The following is a 19,460-nucleotide window of genomic DNA, read 5'->3' on the forward strand; positions in this document are numbered from 1 at the left end:
TCTCTAGTCTTTCTATGCATGACCAAAATATTGATATTGATGGTTCTGTCGTAAAATTTAATTCCTCCTGTAAAACTGTTTTAGACGCAATTGCTCCGCCCAAGATACACAGTAATAAGGTAAGACCTGCTCCCTGGCTAAATGAAACTACACGATCACTGTCGAACTGCTGAACGGCGTTGGAAAAAATCTCTAAACAGATATTCAGGTCTTCTCTTTTCAATTTCCAGGCTGAAGTTAAGAAATCGAAACGTGACTTATTTGCCGATTTAGTATCCTGCCATTCAAACAATCATAGGGTTTTATTTAATTCTATGAATGCGGCCATTCACCCTCATTCTATGTTGGGATTAAATAGTACTGTTCATTCATGTGAGCAGTTTCTATCATTCTTTGTCAGCAAAATCGATACTATCCACCGTGGCATTGTTCAAACTGGTTATGAACTTCCTACTGTTAATCATGACATTGTTCTGGATTCCTTTGATCAAGTCTCACTTTAAATACTAAAAAGAACTATTGACACCCTTAAACCAGCTTCCAGCCCCATCGATATTGTACCACCACGTCTCTTAGTGGAAGCCTTTGATGTGTTGGGCCCATCTTTACTAGCCATTATAAATGATTCTATTAGTTTGGGGGTTGTGCCCTCATTTTTTAAACATGCTGCAGTCCGTCCCCATTTAAAAAAGGCAGGTTTAGATCCTGGAGTTTTAACCAACTTTCGTCCAATTTCCCAGCTCCCATTTCTGGCTAAAATACTAGAAAAAATTATTTAAAATCAATTGATCAATCACCTTAACTCCAATAATTTATTTGAGACCTACCGATCTGGTTTTAAGCGTTATCATGCTGTTGAAATGGCACTCCTGAAAGTGTTCAACAACATCTCTCTTATTACTGATTCAGTTGATGCGGCAGTCCTTGTCCTTGACTTGTCCGCTGCCTTTGATACCATTGACCATGAAATATTGCTGATGCGGCTTGAACATCTTGTTGGGATTAAAGGGGCTGCTCTAAACTGGTTCAAGTCATATTTAACTGGTAGACACTTTTCAGTGACTTTTAAATTCCTCTCTCTCATCTACTGTTCCTCTTAAATATGGTGTTCCTCAGGGATCCATTTTGGGTCCTATTTTATTCTCTATATACCTTCACCCTATTGGAGCGATTTTTAGGAAATTTAACATTTCTTTTCAACGCTATGCTGATAATACTCAGGTTTATATTCCCATCTGCAACAAATCAACTTCACAACTGTCTGTCTGAACTAAGATCCTGGATGGCCAATAATTTTCTTGATCTAAATCAAAATAAAATGGAGGTGCTTGTAGTGGGTCCATCAGCTAAAGCCCAGATTGGCTTGGACTTCTCCGCTCTTTCTCTGCCTTTTCTAAACTTCAAGTCCGCAATCTTGGTGTTACTTTTGATTGTACTTGTTTCTCAAAAGAGAGGTTACTTTCTGTAGTCAAGAGTTGCTTTTTCCAACTTCATCTATTAGGTAAGGTAAAGCCTTTTTTATCTTCTAAAGATCTTGAGAAAGCTACTCATGCTTTTATTTTTTCTCGCTTTGATTATTGCAATTCGCTGTATTCTGGGATTAACAAATCTCTGATACACAGGTTACAGCTGGTCCAAAATGCTGCCGCTCGCTTTCTGGTTGGGGCAAGGAAGTATGACTCTGTTTCTCCTATTTTAACTTCTTTACACTGGCTGCCTGTCAGTTTTCGAATTGATTTTAAAATCTTGCTGCTAGTTTTTAAATCTTTACATGGGCTTGCTCCTGCCCATTTATCTGAATGGTGTGTTTTACACCAGTCATCCAGAGTGCTTAGATCTTCTGGTCAGTTGTCTCTTGTTGTCCCTCGTACCAAATGTAAAACCAAGGGGGGACAGGGCCTTTGCAGCTGCTGCCCCTCGCCTGTGGAACTCTCTACCTCATCGTATTAAGGAGTCATCTACAATTGAACAGTTCAAAACAGGATTAAAAACTCACTTCTTTTCACTTGCATTCAGTGACCTTCAGTAATACTGATGGTTTTCCTCTTTGTGATCATATAACATTGTTTCTATTTATTATCGATCTTATTTTATGTTCATATATTTTATTACTATTTATGTTTTATTGTTTGTTTTTGTTATTTTTATTTTTCTTTTATTATTGTAAAGCACTTTGGCCTTAGCATTACTATGTTGTTTTAAATGTGCTATATAAATAAATTGACATTGACATGGAAGAGTGATATTTTTACACGTACAACTTTAGCATTGTACAAAATCAGTAATGTAATCCGCCTTTCAAGAGGCCCCTTCTCGCATTACTATCAAATTACAAGTGTGCTTTCATGAACATGGTAGTCTTCAGCCTTCAAAACTACCCATTTTAACGTCCTTGTTGAAGCCTTCTGCCGGCACTATTTACACCGTATTTCTTGCTCAGCCCATAAGCAAGCATGCCACAGCAAGCACTTGTTTTGCTTTTTAAAGTTTTTCCAGCTTTCTTAAACATTTGCTACCAATGTTAGTCGTCAATTAGCATACCAGTTTGAATGTGAAATATGAATTTTACTTACGAAGATGAAAACCTAAGAATATCACATAGTTAACACCTTAATTTAAATGTTTTTAACATTTTTTTTTATTCGTTTACATTAAATTCTTAATACCTCTTATGCTTAAAATATATTATGACTACTTTCATTTATATAAGACCACAATATTTTATTTAAACAATAAGAATGGTTTGCTGTCTAGGGTTCTAAAGTGAAAGATGGCATTGCTGTTCCTATTTAGATTTTTTTTAACGGTCAAATTACTGTTGTCAAAGTGGGAGATTTATATTTTTTTTTGTATGTTCCTTTCATTTACATTGAGTAAAATAAAAAACAAATGTGTCAACATGAGTCATAGGAGATGTTTGGTGTTTTTTTTCCCTCAATTCCAAGTTATTTGTTTGCAGTCATGGTATATGTTCATGTTCGACATGAATATTGTGTTCTAAAATGAAGCCTTTTTAGAAATAAAAAATACAACTTTGGTTTTAAAATGACTGAATGTCAAATTGTTAGAATGAAATATTTGTTTTTAAACAATTTTGTGGTCCTGGCCAATATCCTCTAGTGAATCAAATTAAAAAAACAAAAAAAAACTTCATGACAGTGAAGTCAGTTGTATCTGTGAAATGCAGTTTTTTTTCCATAAATAAACACTAAAACATGCATATTCTGCACAAGACCCTAAAATCTTGTTTTGGAGGCTCCACTGAAAAGGCAAGTTCAGTTTGAATATTTGGCTTACTCAATAGTAGTCATACTCGTGCAGCAGAGTAGTGCTCGTGAAGGGTTACTGCAGGCCAGAGGAATTGTGTGCACATTTAGGATAGTACAACTGTTAACCAAATTTGACTTCAGTTTTGGATGCGGATGTCTGGAGTTTGACCCAGACTCTTGCTTTTTTCTGGGTTTATCATGGTATAATTACTGAGCACATTGATCAGATTAAGGATTCATTTTTGGCTTGCCCTTCAACCAAAGTGATAACATCTGAGCTTCCGTGGTGTTTATGCTACTTAACCGGTTTTCAATATGTTTCATAAATTCAGAGATTTTACCCTAAAATGTATAATATATATCAAAAAATGTGTGCATTTGAATGCGTCTGAGTTTTAAAAATGTAGACATGTAGGTTTATGTAACTAAAGAAATTTAAAGAAAATGTTGGATCATCTTGCTGCTAACAAGAAGTAGATATTGCCATCAACTTTGTCATTCTGCAGTCCGCTTTGTCATCTGTTAGTGCCAAAAAGACCCCACTATGTTCCAATTCCATTATAGCGAAATCGCCGTTATGAATTTTTTTTTTTCAGACCCATTGAACAGAATTTGACCTGTATCAGTTTTTCAAAAGGGTTGTTGGATTCTGATCTTTTTTTGAAATTATAAATACCATATATGTATCCATGTTGTAGAAGGGAAAGGGAAACATTTTTGAGAGATTCAGTCATTTTAAAAGTTGACCAGCCATGCTGCTTTTCTCCCTGCTCATCTCCCCCTGCAGAATGGTTTTATCTAGCATATCACCTAAAATTCCTTTGCTGCTGTTGGCATTATTTAATGTAGCTGCCTGGTGGTAGATTGCTGTCGCAATTAGTTATTTCAGTCTTTAGCTAAGTTTTCTGAATACGATCATAGACAAATGTGAAGGTTGTTGAGACGGCAGTTATTTCAGTCCAGAACAACAGAAATAATATGAGCTTGAGTACGTCTACCAGGAAGAAACGGTAAAGTTACTATCATATATTGATTAAAAAAAAAATTCAGTTTGTGTATTATATCCTCAGCAGAAGCAGTAAAGTATGTGCTAATTGGTTTGAAGGTCTACAGTTTTTTCACCATGATTTTGATCTATTACATAATCTGCCTTTTTTGTTTCACCAGATTTTTTTTTTTTTGAGCATGCTTGCACACACATGACATGAAATTGCATTATTGTGAGTGTTGACGCGCTTGAATTTAGTGTTGACCTTGGCTTTTTTAAAAACCTTAAATCTAAGGCTTTAAGAAAAGTAAATGTAGTGTAGTCAGTTTGGTTTAGGCTCAGTTGAGCAAAAACAAAAAAATCATTACATTGAGTGTGCATCTGATATTAAACCAGTGTCTTTATACAACTCTGTATTTGCCACTAGCATTGTATATAAAAAAAAAAAATCTAAAATTCGCACGATATAAGAAAACCAATTTAATTTATGTAAGCTTGTTTTGCTGCCGCCTGTTCTTTCTGTTAATTTATTGTTGTTTAAAGGCAGATGCACAGTTAACTCAGAAGATTTTATGGTATTCTGACAGCTGCTATAGACACTTTTAGCACTTGTGCATTACATCATTTAACAACAATGGCAGAAGATATCCATTGATAAACCAGAGTTAGAGACAAGAGGAAAATATGCAGCCTGAAGCTACTTCAAGGCATTGAACAATTGGTAATTGGATGTGATGCTGTGAAATATGTACAATTCCACTTCTGATAGCCACTGTGTGCAGTGAAGTGAAAAGGGAATATATACGGACCTCAGGAATAGTAGTAAGAAGTGGTGATTAAATTACAGTGAAGTTTAATTTCTTGTCCTATCATGTCTAAAACACAAGGCGCTTTTTCTTTAATCTGAACACTAGCTGCTTCAAAGTGGGCATATTCAGTACATTTTAAGGCTTTTGTTTGAATCTGTGCAAATTGAGATTAATAGGCTTGTGTTTTTTTTTTTTTCATTAAAAATGCTTCAATTTACAACACATTTTCATGTGGCAAACTAATTTATATCATTATTGGGAAGTGACTGTGACTTCAAAAATTTATTTTTCCTTTAAACAAAAAAGTCCAGAACTATTACTTAATGAGTAGTAGTAAAGAGTTTAAAAACAAACAAAAAGACAGAGATAAATGAATAGTTTAATTCCAAGTGTTTGAAATAATGATGCAGAATTTGGGGAAAAAAATCTGACCTTCACTGTAAATGTCTGGTATGCACACAGAAAGATGTCATGTCTCAGATTGTTCAGTTCATTTGCTCAAAATTAAATGTATATGCTATGTTATGTATTTTTCTAGTGTAAAAATTTACTTGTTTTGACATACTAAGTAAACCTTTATTGAATACAATAAGTGTCACTTCAGTGCAGTTTCTAGTCAAAAATGTAATGTTTTATGAAAAAAAAAAAGTATGTATCATAAGTGGTCTGTAATAGAGGTGAATATTTTGAGACATTTGGCAATTTTTTTTAATTTATGAAGATGAATTTCTGGTTTTGCATGGGTGGTTTGTATTGCATAGTAACCTGTTTTTAATATTGTCAATATAGCTTTCAGAAACCAAGATATTTACAGCTTCAAATGTAGCCTCAATGTCTCTCCCACCAGAGAATGTGACAATCACAGCAGGACAAAGGTATGTATCTATAGGGTGAATTTTGTAATAACAGTTTATATAATTTTTTTTTTAATGTTGGTGCAAACAGTTTCAATGATTAGTGTAATGCTAAGTACTGGAACCACTCTGACGTTTTTGGCCTTTTAGGAAGCTTTTGAAAATTAACTCTTACTTGAAAAAACAGGTGATAAAACATTTTTAAAGCAGTAGAAATCTCTTTAAATAGAATTTGAATTAAGTCTATATAGATGTATACAAGCATAGTAGTGCAAACAGAATAAAAATTTTTTTTTTTTTTTTTTAATTCATTTTATCTCCAGATTCTATCTGCTGTTTTTCTAGACTTTCCTGTGCACCATGACATGTTATGTAAGGACTGTCACAGTTAAAACAAGTACTAATGACAGATCTACTCTACGGTCCCATTTGAGTTTCAAATGGGATAACCTAATAACAATAGTTTTGAGCACCACACCACAATAGACATTAATAGAAAATGTGCCAAATGAAAGCATTTTTGCTAAAATCTTACTATTCCTGTATTGCCATGGGCTTGGAAATTCACGATAGGAACTTTTTGAATCAGACAGGACTGTTCACCATTAAATGGTCCAGAATAGCCTGGTCGTCTGTCAAAAATTCCTTCCAAAGAGTCCGAGTTTCCTGTTTATATAGTCCTTGATAATTCAGGAACTACTGTTTTATAACATTATATCTAAAAAATATTCATTTTGAGCTAGCAACTTTATAAAAGATGTGGATAATGCTGCATGAGTAACATGAGTGGTTTTACTTGAGCTCTTGTGGAGTTCTTACTAATTTTTTGCCACTCTTCACCATTGCTCACCTGTCGACAGTTTAGTTTAGCAATGTTAAAAAAATTAAATTATTCACTCAAACATTCTTTTTTAAATCGATACTTATCTGTGGTGGTTGTCGTGAAGTCCTGGAAAATTTTTATCTAATGCTAAATTAGATGTAACTTAAGATGTTATCTTAAAAAGAGTTTCTGATATTGTGGGCTTCAATGGGAACTAGTACTAAACTGCAACAAAAAATATTGAAATGCCCATTAGTCTCAAGTTATTTATTTCACGTAATACACATAACATTTAAACAACCATATTCTCACAACATACAAAACACTTCAATTGGTAAAATATTGTTAAATACTTTTAGAAACTAGGAGTACAGTGTGAAAGTAAAGTGTATTGAAGTGATTTAGAGCTTTTGAATTCAATATAGGGCTCTTAACCAGTGAGAGAGAGAGTGAAGGCAGGTCTTTGTGTATATGTAATATTTGGTAGGCATATTAACAGAGAATATACAATATATAGTTCCTTATTTATTGCAACAGTGTTTTCCACCATGACCTCAGACAGCCCAGCTGACCTAAATCCTCCAGTGCTCTCCATGGGGTCCAGAAGTTGTTTAAATGCTGCTTCCATATCCACAACATATCCCCTATTAAGAGTGTGTTCAGGTTATAGAAAACTAAATATTTGTGTGTTATTAGTTATGAAAACTTTTTTTTGTTTATAAAATGTGCTTCTGCCTACAATAGATGTAATTTGTGACTTTTTTTCATTCCACTGTTTTGCCTTTGCTCGGTGGTATGGTGCTTTTACAGGAGTCCTTTTGATACATATTAAAATATATAGTTTTTTTTTTTGTTTGTTTTTTTTTTTAAATTGTGGCATTTTTGTAAATATTGTTTTACAGAATTGACTTGGCAGTGTTGCTTGGGAAGACCCCCTCTTCAGAGAATGAAACGGGCTCTCATGAAGCTGCACAGCCTCCGCCTTTGTCTCAGTCTCTGGTGTTTAACAATTCTAAGCAAAGTACTATGTCACAGCCATCTTCTGGGACCAGCTTTTCTCAGCACAACATGGTGAGCATTCACTTTTATGCTATAAATGTACAATGCATTTATAAGTTAAGTCGGTCTCCTCTATTTTTAGGTTCAATTGTTTTTTCCAGAAAATGTAGAAGCATAGTTTCTGCTGTCCAAAGTGACCTTTTAAATTTTATCTGAAGACTTGGTTCATTATTCAGATTTGACAAATGATGTGGCTTGAACTATGCAAAAATTTGTTTTGTGTGCATGGTTTAGCAATATTAGATACTATTATCTAGTGCAGGGGTCTCCAAACATTTCAGCCCGAGGGCCGCATTAACTATCAAACAGCAGTTTTGGGGCTGACTACACACTCGAGGTCCAAATAAAGGGAAAAAAAAAAGTTGTTTTTAATTTATTTAATATTTTATTCATTTATTATTTAATAACACATTGATACACTACACATGAACACCTGTATTAGTGGGAATGGTGAAATTGTTTCCTGGATGCCAAAATAGCAGACATTGCTGGCTTTAGATTTGATGTCCCTAACATCAACAGTGACCTGAGATTATCATCAGACAAGTTTGTTCTCAAATTGTTCTTCGCGTATTTCATTCTTGAAAATGTTTGTTCACACAAGTATGTTGTTCCAAAGATTGAAAGGTACCTTGATGCAAATGTTTTGACATTGGGAAAGTCTTCCTTGGGCAAAAACTGGTAAAAACCCACCAGTCCTTCTTTGAACTTGTCCCTAAGGAAGTAATTTGCTTGCAACTCAATGACCTCCAGCTGCAGTTCATCTGGGCAACTGGCCACATCTGCTTTTAATAGGTTTTGAAACAGTCTTGCTTCTTCTGCCTTTGAATCCAAATCAGAAAACCGCTCCTGAAACTGCAGCTGGAGGTTTTTGATGATCTCGCATGCAAATGACGTGGGGAACTCAGCTGTTGCTTCAGCCATGAAGACCTTGCTTTGCTGAAAGTGTGTCAAGTTGTTGGCCTGTACTTGGTCCAAAAACAAGACCCGTTTAGATCTGAAGGTCTTTAGGTTGATGTATAGGTCAGAAACTAGATTTTTCTCTCCCTGTAGTTTTAGGTTCAGAAAATTTAAATGACTAGTTATGTCTGCAGCAAAGGCCAATTTCCATACCTATTCTTCATCAGATAGTAATGGCTGTGGCTTGCCTTTACTTTCCAGGAAGTCACCTATTTCCTTTCTTAATTTAAATACTTTGCTCATAACTTTCTTACAACTTCGCCATCTTACTGCTGTGTAATATGGTAAATCTTGCGATTCTGTGTCAGTATCTTTCAACATGTCTCTGAACTGTCTATGGTGGAGCCCATGTGACCTTATTAAATTCACCATCTTCACCACAGGATTCAGTACACCACATATTTAGCACACAAAGCTTGCTGGTGAATAATACAGTGCAGGAACATTGGTTGTGGAATGTTTTTCTCATTACACATCTGTTTCACTTGTCCAACCAAGCCTTTCTTTATGCCACTCATGTTCTTTCCTCCATCAACAGTTAGGCAACTGAGGTTAGTCCAGTCCAAGTTATAATCAGCAAATGTTTTTTTCAATTCATTGAATATATCCTCTCTGGTAACCGTGCCATACATGCTATGTAGGGAAGCCAGCTCTTGTGTTATGTTCATGTCTTCATCCACACCTCTAATGAACACAAGCAGTTGAGAGGTGGAACAGATGTCCAGCAATTCATCCATTGCAATTGAAAAATGGCGAAACTTGCTTGCATTTTTCGCTGTTTGAGTCACAATGTTTTCACCCATGTCTGCAACACGGCGGGCAATGGTATTTGCACCCAAAGCTACATTTTTAAATTGTTTTGACTTTTTTGGGCAAAGTTCCTCGGCCACCTCCAACAAACATTCCTCAACTACTTCACCATCTGTAAACGGTTTTCCATTTTTAGCCAGGGCGTAGGCAACTTTATAACTGGCCTTAGTTAAGGATTCATTTTCATTTGAGGATTTACTGAACAATTCCCTCTGAGATGTGAGTTGATTTTGTAATTTAAAAAATTTTTTGGCACGAACTTTACCCTCCAACTGTGCATATTTCTCCTGATGATTGCTTCGATGATGACGGTGCAGGTTGTATTCTTTCATCACAGTCACGGTTTCGATGCAAATCACACACAATGCTTTCTCGCTGGATTTGATGAAGTATTTCAAACTCCCTTCTTGAAATTGCCGACACTTATCGTCTATTTTTCTTTTCCTCTTCTCGGCCATCGTTGGGCACTAAAATAGAGTGACTTCAACATGAATAAATAGTGAAACTGAAAGTATCTTGCACACAATATCGCTCAAAAAACCTGATTATGTGAACTAATTTCGTCGCAATTATAGCTGCAAATGACCCAAAACAATTTTTAAAAATTATGATTTCTTAAGTTAAATTTACCTTAATATAGTCTGCAAATATATCCACTTATGGTAGAGAGATTATTGCTTTTAATGTTTCCTCTTCGGAATATTCGGGAAAATTCTTGTTAAACTAATGACATTCCCAATACTTTATACACACTGGTAAGTAATTACGCGAAGGAAATTATCACTAAATAGAGTGCAAAATGTTTCGCAATTAGAGGCTAACTGACTCCAACACCTCCTCATCGCAGCAGTCAACTGCAACTGGCAAACTGTGATCAAAATCAAGTCTTGAACAAGCAGCAAACCATTTAAAAACTATGCCTCTAGATGCCGCTATATCATCTCATTGACTGTGAACAGAAGTAGAAAAAGTAAGCAGCGAATAAGGTTTTGCAATGTAGTGATCGGTTGAAAAACATATACTACTGTGCGCCTCTATTTTAATTCAGTAAAAACGTAATGTCCACGTAAGCGGCGGCTGATCTTGGGAGGATACACGTAAATTTCGGTAGTTTTTTTCCGTAGATAAAAAAGTCTCCACGGGCTGGATGAGAGGGCCGTAGTTTGGAGACCCCGGATCTAGTGTCACTCATTTAATTGCATGACTGCATTTTATTATCCAAAATATAACTCGGAGTAATGTAAAGTTTTATTATTATTTTAGGAAAATTGAAAAATATATATATATTTTTTTGCATATTTGTTTCCCTAGAAATTATACTAACTGATGATTTCTGCTCTATCAAAACATGACTAGTAGTAGGTGATACTGGTGTCCAGCTATTTGTTTTTTGTTAGAGAGATTATTGCTGATTTTCTTTGTGCTATTTAATAAACACTTTTTTTTTTTTTTAATATATATACAGGTCAGCATGCTGGGCAAGAGCTTTGGAGATGTTGGTGAACCAAAAGGAGGAAGTACCAGTGGAACTACCAGTGGATCCCAGTTCTTGGAACAATTCAAAACTGCTCAGGCATTGGCTCAGTTGACAGCACAGCACACTCAAGCTAGTGCTGGCAATCCCACATCTTCATCTTGGGAAATTGGCTCAGCTACACAGTCATCTTCACTTGGACAGTTTGGTAATTGGAACAATTCAAAATTTTGTTCTAGTTTTTATTCTCTTAACTACATTTTGATTGAGTACAATTCCCTACCCAGAATAGTGTCAGAAAGTTGTATAATTCTCACTTTAGCAGTTAATGTTGAATTTACACTAAAGTTTAATAGGTTGTTCATGAAGTTGCAACATACTTTAAGTTCACAGCAACATAAAATGAAGCAGATTCCTTTACTAAGTTCTTAATTTTAAGTGTTGGTTTCAGTGCCTTAGATTTACCTTATGACCTTAAAAGCAATTCACTTACAATCTGATGCACGTGATCAGTATTTAGCTGATGCTGACAAAATGTCTGGGTCACGTATGAGGTGAGGAAAGTGAAGTAACAATCCCAACCAATTCACTAACTAATCCAAAAATTGGGAACTGAAGATATCATGTAACTGCCTGGAGCCATGCTCAGCAAAACATACCATAAATGATGAGTAGAGCATGTGATAACAGATGCTGCTTATAGCCTAAAGTTAACATGAAAACAAATGCTGATATACTTTATGCATTAAGATGGGATAAGTTTAAACACTTCCCGCTACCTTATTCATATGTAGTAGACATTTGGATAGAACTGAAAATATCCACAGATCTGAAACAAGACATACAAACAAGATGTAGTTGTATAGATGTGATAGACCGCCTTATAGCATAGAAACGAGCCTGAATACAGGTGCATCTCAATAAATTAGAAAATCATTGAAAAGTTAATTTATTTCAGTAATTCAATTCAAAAAGTGAAACTCGTATATTTTCTAAATCGGGGGTCTACAACTCCAGTCCCAGAGAGCTACTGTGACTGCAAGTTTTCATTCTCTTGTCTTAATCAGTTACCAGTTTTTGCTGCTAATTAACTATTTCCCTTTATTTTAATGGACTTTTCTTGAGACTGACCGATGAATTGATTTTTTTCCTTAAATAGCCCCTAAACATAAATTTGTGAAGTGAGCCAACAGATGACTAAGTTGGAGCCTCAAACTCCAACCAAGTTCACGTCATTCAGTTTAATTTGAATCCAATACTCATTGCTAATTAAACCCGTTATTTAATTCCATGGCGCTCATTCTGTCATGGCAGACATTTCCAAAACAGTTTTTCCTTAAGAGTGAATTCCACTCCTTGTGAATCTCCCCCAAATTCTTGAATGGGTTATGCTTCACAATCATCTCAAGGCTGCAGTTATCTCTGTTGCTTGTGCACCTTTTTCTGCAACATTTTTTTCCTTCCATTCAACTTTCCATTCATATTTTTGGATAGAGCACTTTGTGAACAGCCAGCTTCTTTAGCAGTGACCTATGAGGTTTGTCAATGATCGTCTCCTGGACAACTGTCAATTCAGCAGTCTTCCACATGATTTTGTGGTCTACTGAACCAGGCTGAGAGACCATTTAAAGGCTCAGGACACCTTTGCAAGTGTTTTGGATTAATTAGCTGAGTGGAGTGTGACACCGTGAGCTTTTTCACAATATTCTAATTTTCTGAGATACTCAATTTTGGTTTTCATTAGCTTTAAGTCATAATCGGCAAAATGAAAAATAAACTCTTGAAATATATAACTATGTGTGTAATGAATCTGTATAATGAGTTTCACTTTTTAAATTGATTAACTGAAACAGATTAACTTTTCGATGATGATCTAATTTATTGAGATGACCCTGTATTTGGCAGCATTCTGTCTGTCAGACATTCTGAATTCTGACATGTGATGACTGCTAGAGTAAGCCTTCACAAAGTTCACCTCATTTTGTAGACCTGACAAAATAAAAGTGAGCCTTTTATCTAACTATAGCAAAATACCCACGCTTGGCAGCGGAGAAGTAGTATGTTAAAGAAGTAATGAAAAAGAAAAGGAAACATCTTGAAAATAACGTAACATGATCGTCAATGTAATTGTTTTGTCACTGTTATGAGTGTTGCTGTCATTTATTTATATATATATATATATAGATATAGATATACATATAGATATAGATATAGATATAGATAGATATATAGAGAGAGAGATATAGATATATATATAGAGAGAGAGATACACATACATATACACACATATATACAGTATATATATATATGAAATTTGGCAGGTTCATTCCTTACAGCTTCCTTACAAAAGTTGGGCAGGTTTTATATCCTTAAATTGGGCAGGTTTTATATCGAAATTTACGCGTAATGGTCATAACTGGAAGCAGTTTTCTCCATTTACTGTAATGGAGATGAGCTTCAACGCCGGGCGGAGTTTCGTGTGACATCATCACGCCTCCCACGTAATCACGCAGTACATAGAAAACCAGGAAGACCTCAAAAAAAGCGCTGAAGAAAACATGCATTATATAATTCAGAAGGCAGCGAAACAATAAGCGAGCGAGTGACATATACAACCATATTCATGAGTTCTGCTACTTCGGAAACAAAGCACGATGTAAACCTACACTTTAAATTAAGTTCATAGACAGGCTGCCGCTGGCGTTTGTAATTTAGTGCCTGCCCATATAAGGCCGTCCGTCAGCGGCAATTCAATAGCAAACTGCCACGATTAAATATTCACGGGTGAAGGACTGTGCTTATAAAGAGGAAGATGAGATGGTCAGGGTGGTGTTTGACACAAACTCAGCGAAACTGCGAGAGAAAGTTTTAAGTGCCAGGACTAAGGTAACATTAAATACAGCCATGGACATAGCACGAGATGGCACCAGCACAGCTGGGAACCTTCGATGCATGTACACCGAAGCGCTCACGGAACTGACACAGTGCACAGATAAAAGCAACAGTTCCAAAGAGCGCTGAACAAAAACCGAATTACACAATTGAAAAGGCAGCAAAAAATATGAAGCGTGTGATACATAAAAGCATATTCATAAATCCAACTACTGCGGAAACAAAGCACACGTTGGAAAAAGTCAGTGTCCCGCTAAAGGAAGACGGTGTAAAAAAAAAAAACCCGTGCATGCTGTGTGTCAGGTCTCAGATAAAGAAGAAGATGAGCTGTTTATTGATGCAGTAAGAAACGAATCGATGAATGAAACCTGTCATCTTTACAACAATTGACAAACACGGAATGTAACTTGAACACAACACATCCTACAAATACGAACCTGATTGAAAGAAATAATGATAATCAAATCCTTGATGACAGCAACACTCAGTAACACTCACAAAACAAATACTGTATATTGACAGTCATGTTACGTTATTTTTAAAATGTTCCCTTTTCTTTTTCTAGCTTTTTAATACACTACTTCTCCGCTGCGATACGCGGGTGTATATATGTGTATATATATATATATATATAGATATAGATATAGATATATATAGATATATATATATATAGATATATAGATAGATAGATAGATATATATATAGATATATATATAGATATATATATAGATATAGATATATATATATAGATATATATAGATATATATAGATATATATAGATCCCGATCTACATACTCGAATAATGGATACTTTATTCGCCATCAATGATTGTTTTGGTAAAGCCATACTCAGTGTATTCATTAGATGAACGGTAAAAAAGTAAGAGCAAGGGGAGGATGACTTATTGAGGCATGCAGGCTGTAGTGTGCGTCAACTCTATCTGAATTGCGCGATCACATTTGAAAAAATATATCTTTTCAAGTTCTATTTAGTCCATATGTGTCAAACTCAAGGGCCGCGGCCACATCCGCCCGGCGTGTAATTATATCCGCCCGAGATCATTTTATATACTGTATTATTGTTATTAAAGCCCGGTATATGAAGCGCTGGTAACACAATAAACTACAGATCCCATAATGCAGCGCTTCAGCTGCCTTGCCGAACACTTACCGTTAATCAAGTCTACCTTATGATGCTGCAAGTTATTGCGAAGCTAGCTCACACGATGCTGAAGAGAAAAGTTGATTCTGAAAATAGAGCCTTTAAAAACCGATGGGAGGCTGAGTATATGTTTACTGAACCCGTGTGTCTCATTTGTGGAGCTAATGTGGCTGTAATTACAGAATTTAATCTAAGACGGCACTATGAGACAAAACATCAGGGTAACCTGAATGCAATGCAGAAGATACAGAAAGCAGCATAATTAAATAAGAATCTGACACTTCAGCGGACGTTTTAACCCGTGCACAATCACAAAGTGATTTCAAGTGAAGCTGCTTTTATGGGAGACACAAATGCACCAGTTCACCTTGCCCCACTTTCCCTGTTGCCAAGTAATGTTAAACCAAGTCGTCACTACGGTGTTCCCAAATACGCACTTTGCTGATAAACTGAGCACACTGCGCACTGAGTTTGCACGGCGCTTTGGTGACTTTGAAGAACAAAAAAAGTCCGTCTACATGCGGCTCGAACCTTGTGCATGTTTGGTAGCACATATCTGTGTGAGAAGCTCTTCTCAGTGATAAAGACTAACAAAACAGCACACAGGAGTCGCCTCACTGATGAGCACCTGCAATCCATCCTGAGAATCTCCACAACACAGAACCTCACAGCAAACAGAAACGAACCTGTGGCCAAAAAGATGCCAGGCGTCCAGCTCTAAAATGACATATGAGCAAAGACAACTGAATGATTTGATTTCTTATTGCTGAAAGGAACACATTTTATTTATATTTCCAGGTTTTGTTATGCAGCATGTTCATATTTGAATTTGTATAATTTTGACAGGATATATTTTTATGGAGAGCAAAATCTTTTGGGATATTTAAAATCTAAGTTTATTTTTGTATAAAATTACATAAGAGTAAAGAAATTTGAATGTTTGTTCTTTTAACGTTTACTTTATTTCTAACTTGTATAATTTAGACAGGATATATTTTTATGGAGAGCAAAATATTATAAGTTGTTTAAGGTTTGAGTTGATTTATTCACGAATAATATTCCTGTCTGTTTTTACCATTCCTACCAAAGATATTTCTGTCGACTAAATAAAAATTCCTTCTATTTAAAAGTTAAATAGAACTTGAACAAATACTGATAGTTCATAATATCCACGCAGACTTGCACGTAAGAGCGGGAGTCATCCGTTTTAACAAGCAGCGTATTGCACTGATACGAAATAGCTGTGTGTGTATATATGTAGATATGTATGTATATGTGTGTGTGTATGTGTGTGTATATATATAATATGTGTGTGTGTGTGTGTATGTATTTATGTATGTGTATATATGTAGATATATATATGTATGTGTATATGTGTATATATATATATATGTTTGTGTGTGTGTAATTATATATATATATATATATATGACAACAACACTCATCACTCACAACAGTGACAAAACAATTACATTGACAATCATGTTACGTTATTTTCAAAATGTTTCCTTTTCTTTTTCATTGCTTCTTTAACACACTACTTTTCCGCTGTGAAGCGCGGGTATTTTGCTAGTATATATATAAAAGACAAAGTCCTCACTGACTGACTGACTGACTCGTCACTAATTCTCCAACTTCTCGTGTAGGCAGAAGGCTGAAATTTGGCAAGCTTGCTTACAAAAGTTGGGTAGATTTCATTTCAAAATTCTACATGTAATGGTCATAACTGGAAGCTATTTTTCTGCATATGCTGTAATGGAGTTGAGCTCGAAAGCCGTGGGGGGCGGAGTTTCATGTGACATCATCACGCCTCCCACGTAATCACGTGAACTGACTGTCAACGCACTACGTAGAAAACCAGGAAGAGCTCCAAAACGCGCTGAAGAAAAGATGCATTATATAATTGAGAAGGCAGCGAAACAATAAGAAGTGAGTGACATATACCCATATTCATGATTGCTGCTACTTCGGAAACAAAGCACGGTGTAAAACTGAAGTTTAAATTAAATTCATAGACACGCTGGTGTTTGACATGCCCACGGGTAATGCGGGATACAAGTTTAATGAGAGGACGCAGGATATAAACGAGAGTTCTGATCACTTTGTAACTAAGTTAAAATTGCGCGTGAAAGGCTGTATTTATGCAAATTCCGAGAGACTGTGTTTGTGGAGTATTGACAGTTAAGGCGGGTGGGGAAGTCACGTCATCATCTCCCCTCCCATTCACCCAATTTCTCTCTGAGCTGAGCTCCGCAGCCAATGCAGTCTAACAGAAGTGACTTTGTGACGCTGCTACCAAATAATCACAGAAAAATCCACAAGTTAATACACACGCTGTCTCTAGAGTTTCTCCACACTGAATCCTCCAGGCACTACTTACAAAAGGTTACATTGACAATCGCACAGCTGAGAAGCTTCGATGCATGTGCTCCATAACACATTAAAAAAATAATGCATTTAATCACAGTTTCAATTACAAGCAAAGGGGAACTTCTGTCAATGCATGATTTCCTGGTACACCGATTACATTGATCAGCGCTTCCCAAAACCTGAGTAAATAAAGACGGCGTTGGAAAATTTCAGAATATATAATGTAAGCGCTGGAATATATAAAGTCAAATCTTGAATATATAAAGTCAGCGTCGGAATATATTGTCACGCTTGGGTCACAGATTTGCACAGAGACGCAGGAGGTCGTAGAAACAAGAAGGATTTTTATTGAAACACTGCCAACACATGAGCTTAAACGTGCTCCATGACAAGTCCGAGATGACAGTTCCGCTAGGAGCACAGAGAGAGAGAAAAGCAAGCAAACAAATCAATTTTCAACTGACAGGCGCTGCACAAGGCTTTTAAGTTAGCGGAGTATCGCGTGAGGTTTGCATTACGCGTTATAGCGCAAGTGAGAAAGTAAAGAGCAATGTGAGGGTAGTCTGTCAGTCTTTCAGGGATTGTGGTTTGCCCAGGGGCATCTGTATCTTCTTGGGGTGCGATCAGCTCTCCAGCTCACACGCTCCCCCTCAGCTTTATTCACATTCCCGTGAATCAAGCGACTCGCTGTACCAGGTTCATTTAGTCGTGATAATACGTCTGCATTGACGTGTTCAGAACCTGGTCGATGTTTTACTGTGAAACGGTAAGGTTGTAAGCTCAGAAACCATCTCATGAGGCGAGAGTTTGTATCTTTCTGTCGGTATAACCATTGAAGTGGAGCATGATCAGTTACCAAAGTGAAGTTTCGTCCCCACAAGTAATAGCGAAGCCCTCCAGCTCACAATATAAAGTAAGCGCTGGAATATATAAAGACAAAACTTCAATATATAAAGTCATCGTCGGAATATACAAAGTCAGTGCTGGAATATCCATCCATTTCCCAACCCGTTGAATCCGACCACAGGGTCACGGATATCTGCTGGAGCCAATCCCAGCCAACACTGGGCACAAGACAGGAACCAATCCTGGGCAGGGCACATGCATCATTTTCAAAACATTAACCGAACAGTGTTTTTTTTCATTTATTTTTCTGAATATGTTTTTGTTAACTTACTTCAGTTCAGAGTTGTTTCAATCAATATATTTTGACTTTGACTTTATATATTCAGGAATGAGTTTATATACTCCGATGTTGACTTCATATAATCAGGAATGACTTTATAAATTGCGACGCTGACTTTATATATTCAGGTTTTCACTTTATATATTCCAGCGATGACTTTATATATTCAACTTTTGACTTTATATAATCAGAAACAAGTTTGACTTTATATATACCAACACTGACTTTATATATTCAAGTTTTCACTTTATATATTCCGACAGTGACTTTATATATTCAGAAAATCAATGTATTTGCCTGTTTCGCACCCCATAGTATGTGTGTGTGTATATATGTACACATGTATGTATATATATACACACTGCTCAAAAGAATTAAAAGAACACTTTTTAATCAGAGTATAGCATAAAGTCAGTGAAACTTATGGGATATTAATCTGGTCAGTTAAGTAGCAGAGAAGGTTGTTAATCAGTTTCAGCTGCTGTGGTGTTAATGAAATTAACAACAGATGCACTAGAGGGGCAACAATGAGATGACCCCCAAAACAGGAATGGTTTAACAGGTGGAGGCCACTGACATTTTTCCCTCCTCATCTTTTCTGACTGTTTCTTGACTAGTTTTGCATTTGGCTACAGTCAGTGTCACTACTGGTAGCACGAGGTGATACCTGGACCCTACAGAGGTTGCACAGGTACTCAAACTTCTCCTGGATGGAACATCAATACGTGTCATTGCCAGAAGGTTTGCTGCGTCTCCCTGCACAGTCTCAAGGGCATGGAGGAGATTCTAGGAGACAAGCAGTTAC

At 36.2% G+C, this 19,460-nt stretch overlaps 1 protein-coding gene across 4 annotated transcripts in view; it reads left to right on the forward strand.

Moving 5' to 3' along the window:
- ubap2l (ubiquitin associated protein 2-like) overlaps nt 1-19,460 on the forward strand; it is a 230,061-nt gene that overhangs the window by 86,096 nt on the left and 124,505 nt on the right. For all 4 annotated transcript variants that reach the window (XM_039751895.1, XM_039751904.1, XM_039751923.1 and 1 more), the window contains 3 exons: nt 5,856-5,941; nt 7,646-7,814; nt 11,038-11,254. In XM_039751895.1, the coding sequence (XP_039607829.1) occupies nt 5,856-5,941; nt 7,646-7,814; nt 11,038-11,254 (472 nt within the window). The remainder of the gene's footprint in view (nt 1-5,855; nt 5,942-7,645; nt 7,815-11,037; nt 11,255-19,460) is intronic.

This window comes from Polypterus senegalus, chromosome 1 (genome assembly GCF_016835505.1).
Source record: "Polypterus senegalus isolate Bchr_013 chromosome 1, ASM1683550v1, whole genome shotgun sequence".
Taxonomy (NCBI): domain Eukaryota; kingdom Metazoa; phylum Chordata; class Cladistia; order Polypteriformes; family Polypteridae; genus Polypterus; species Polypterus senegalus.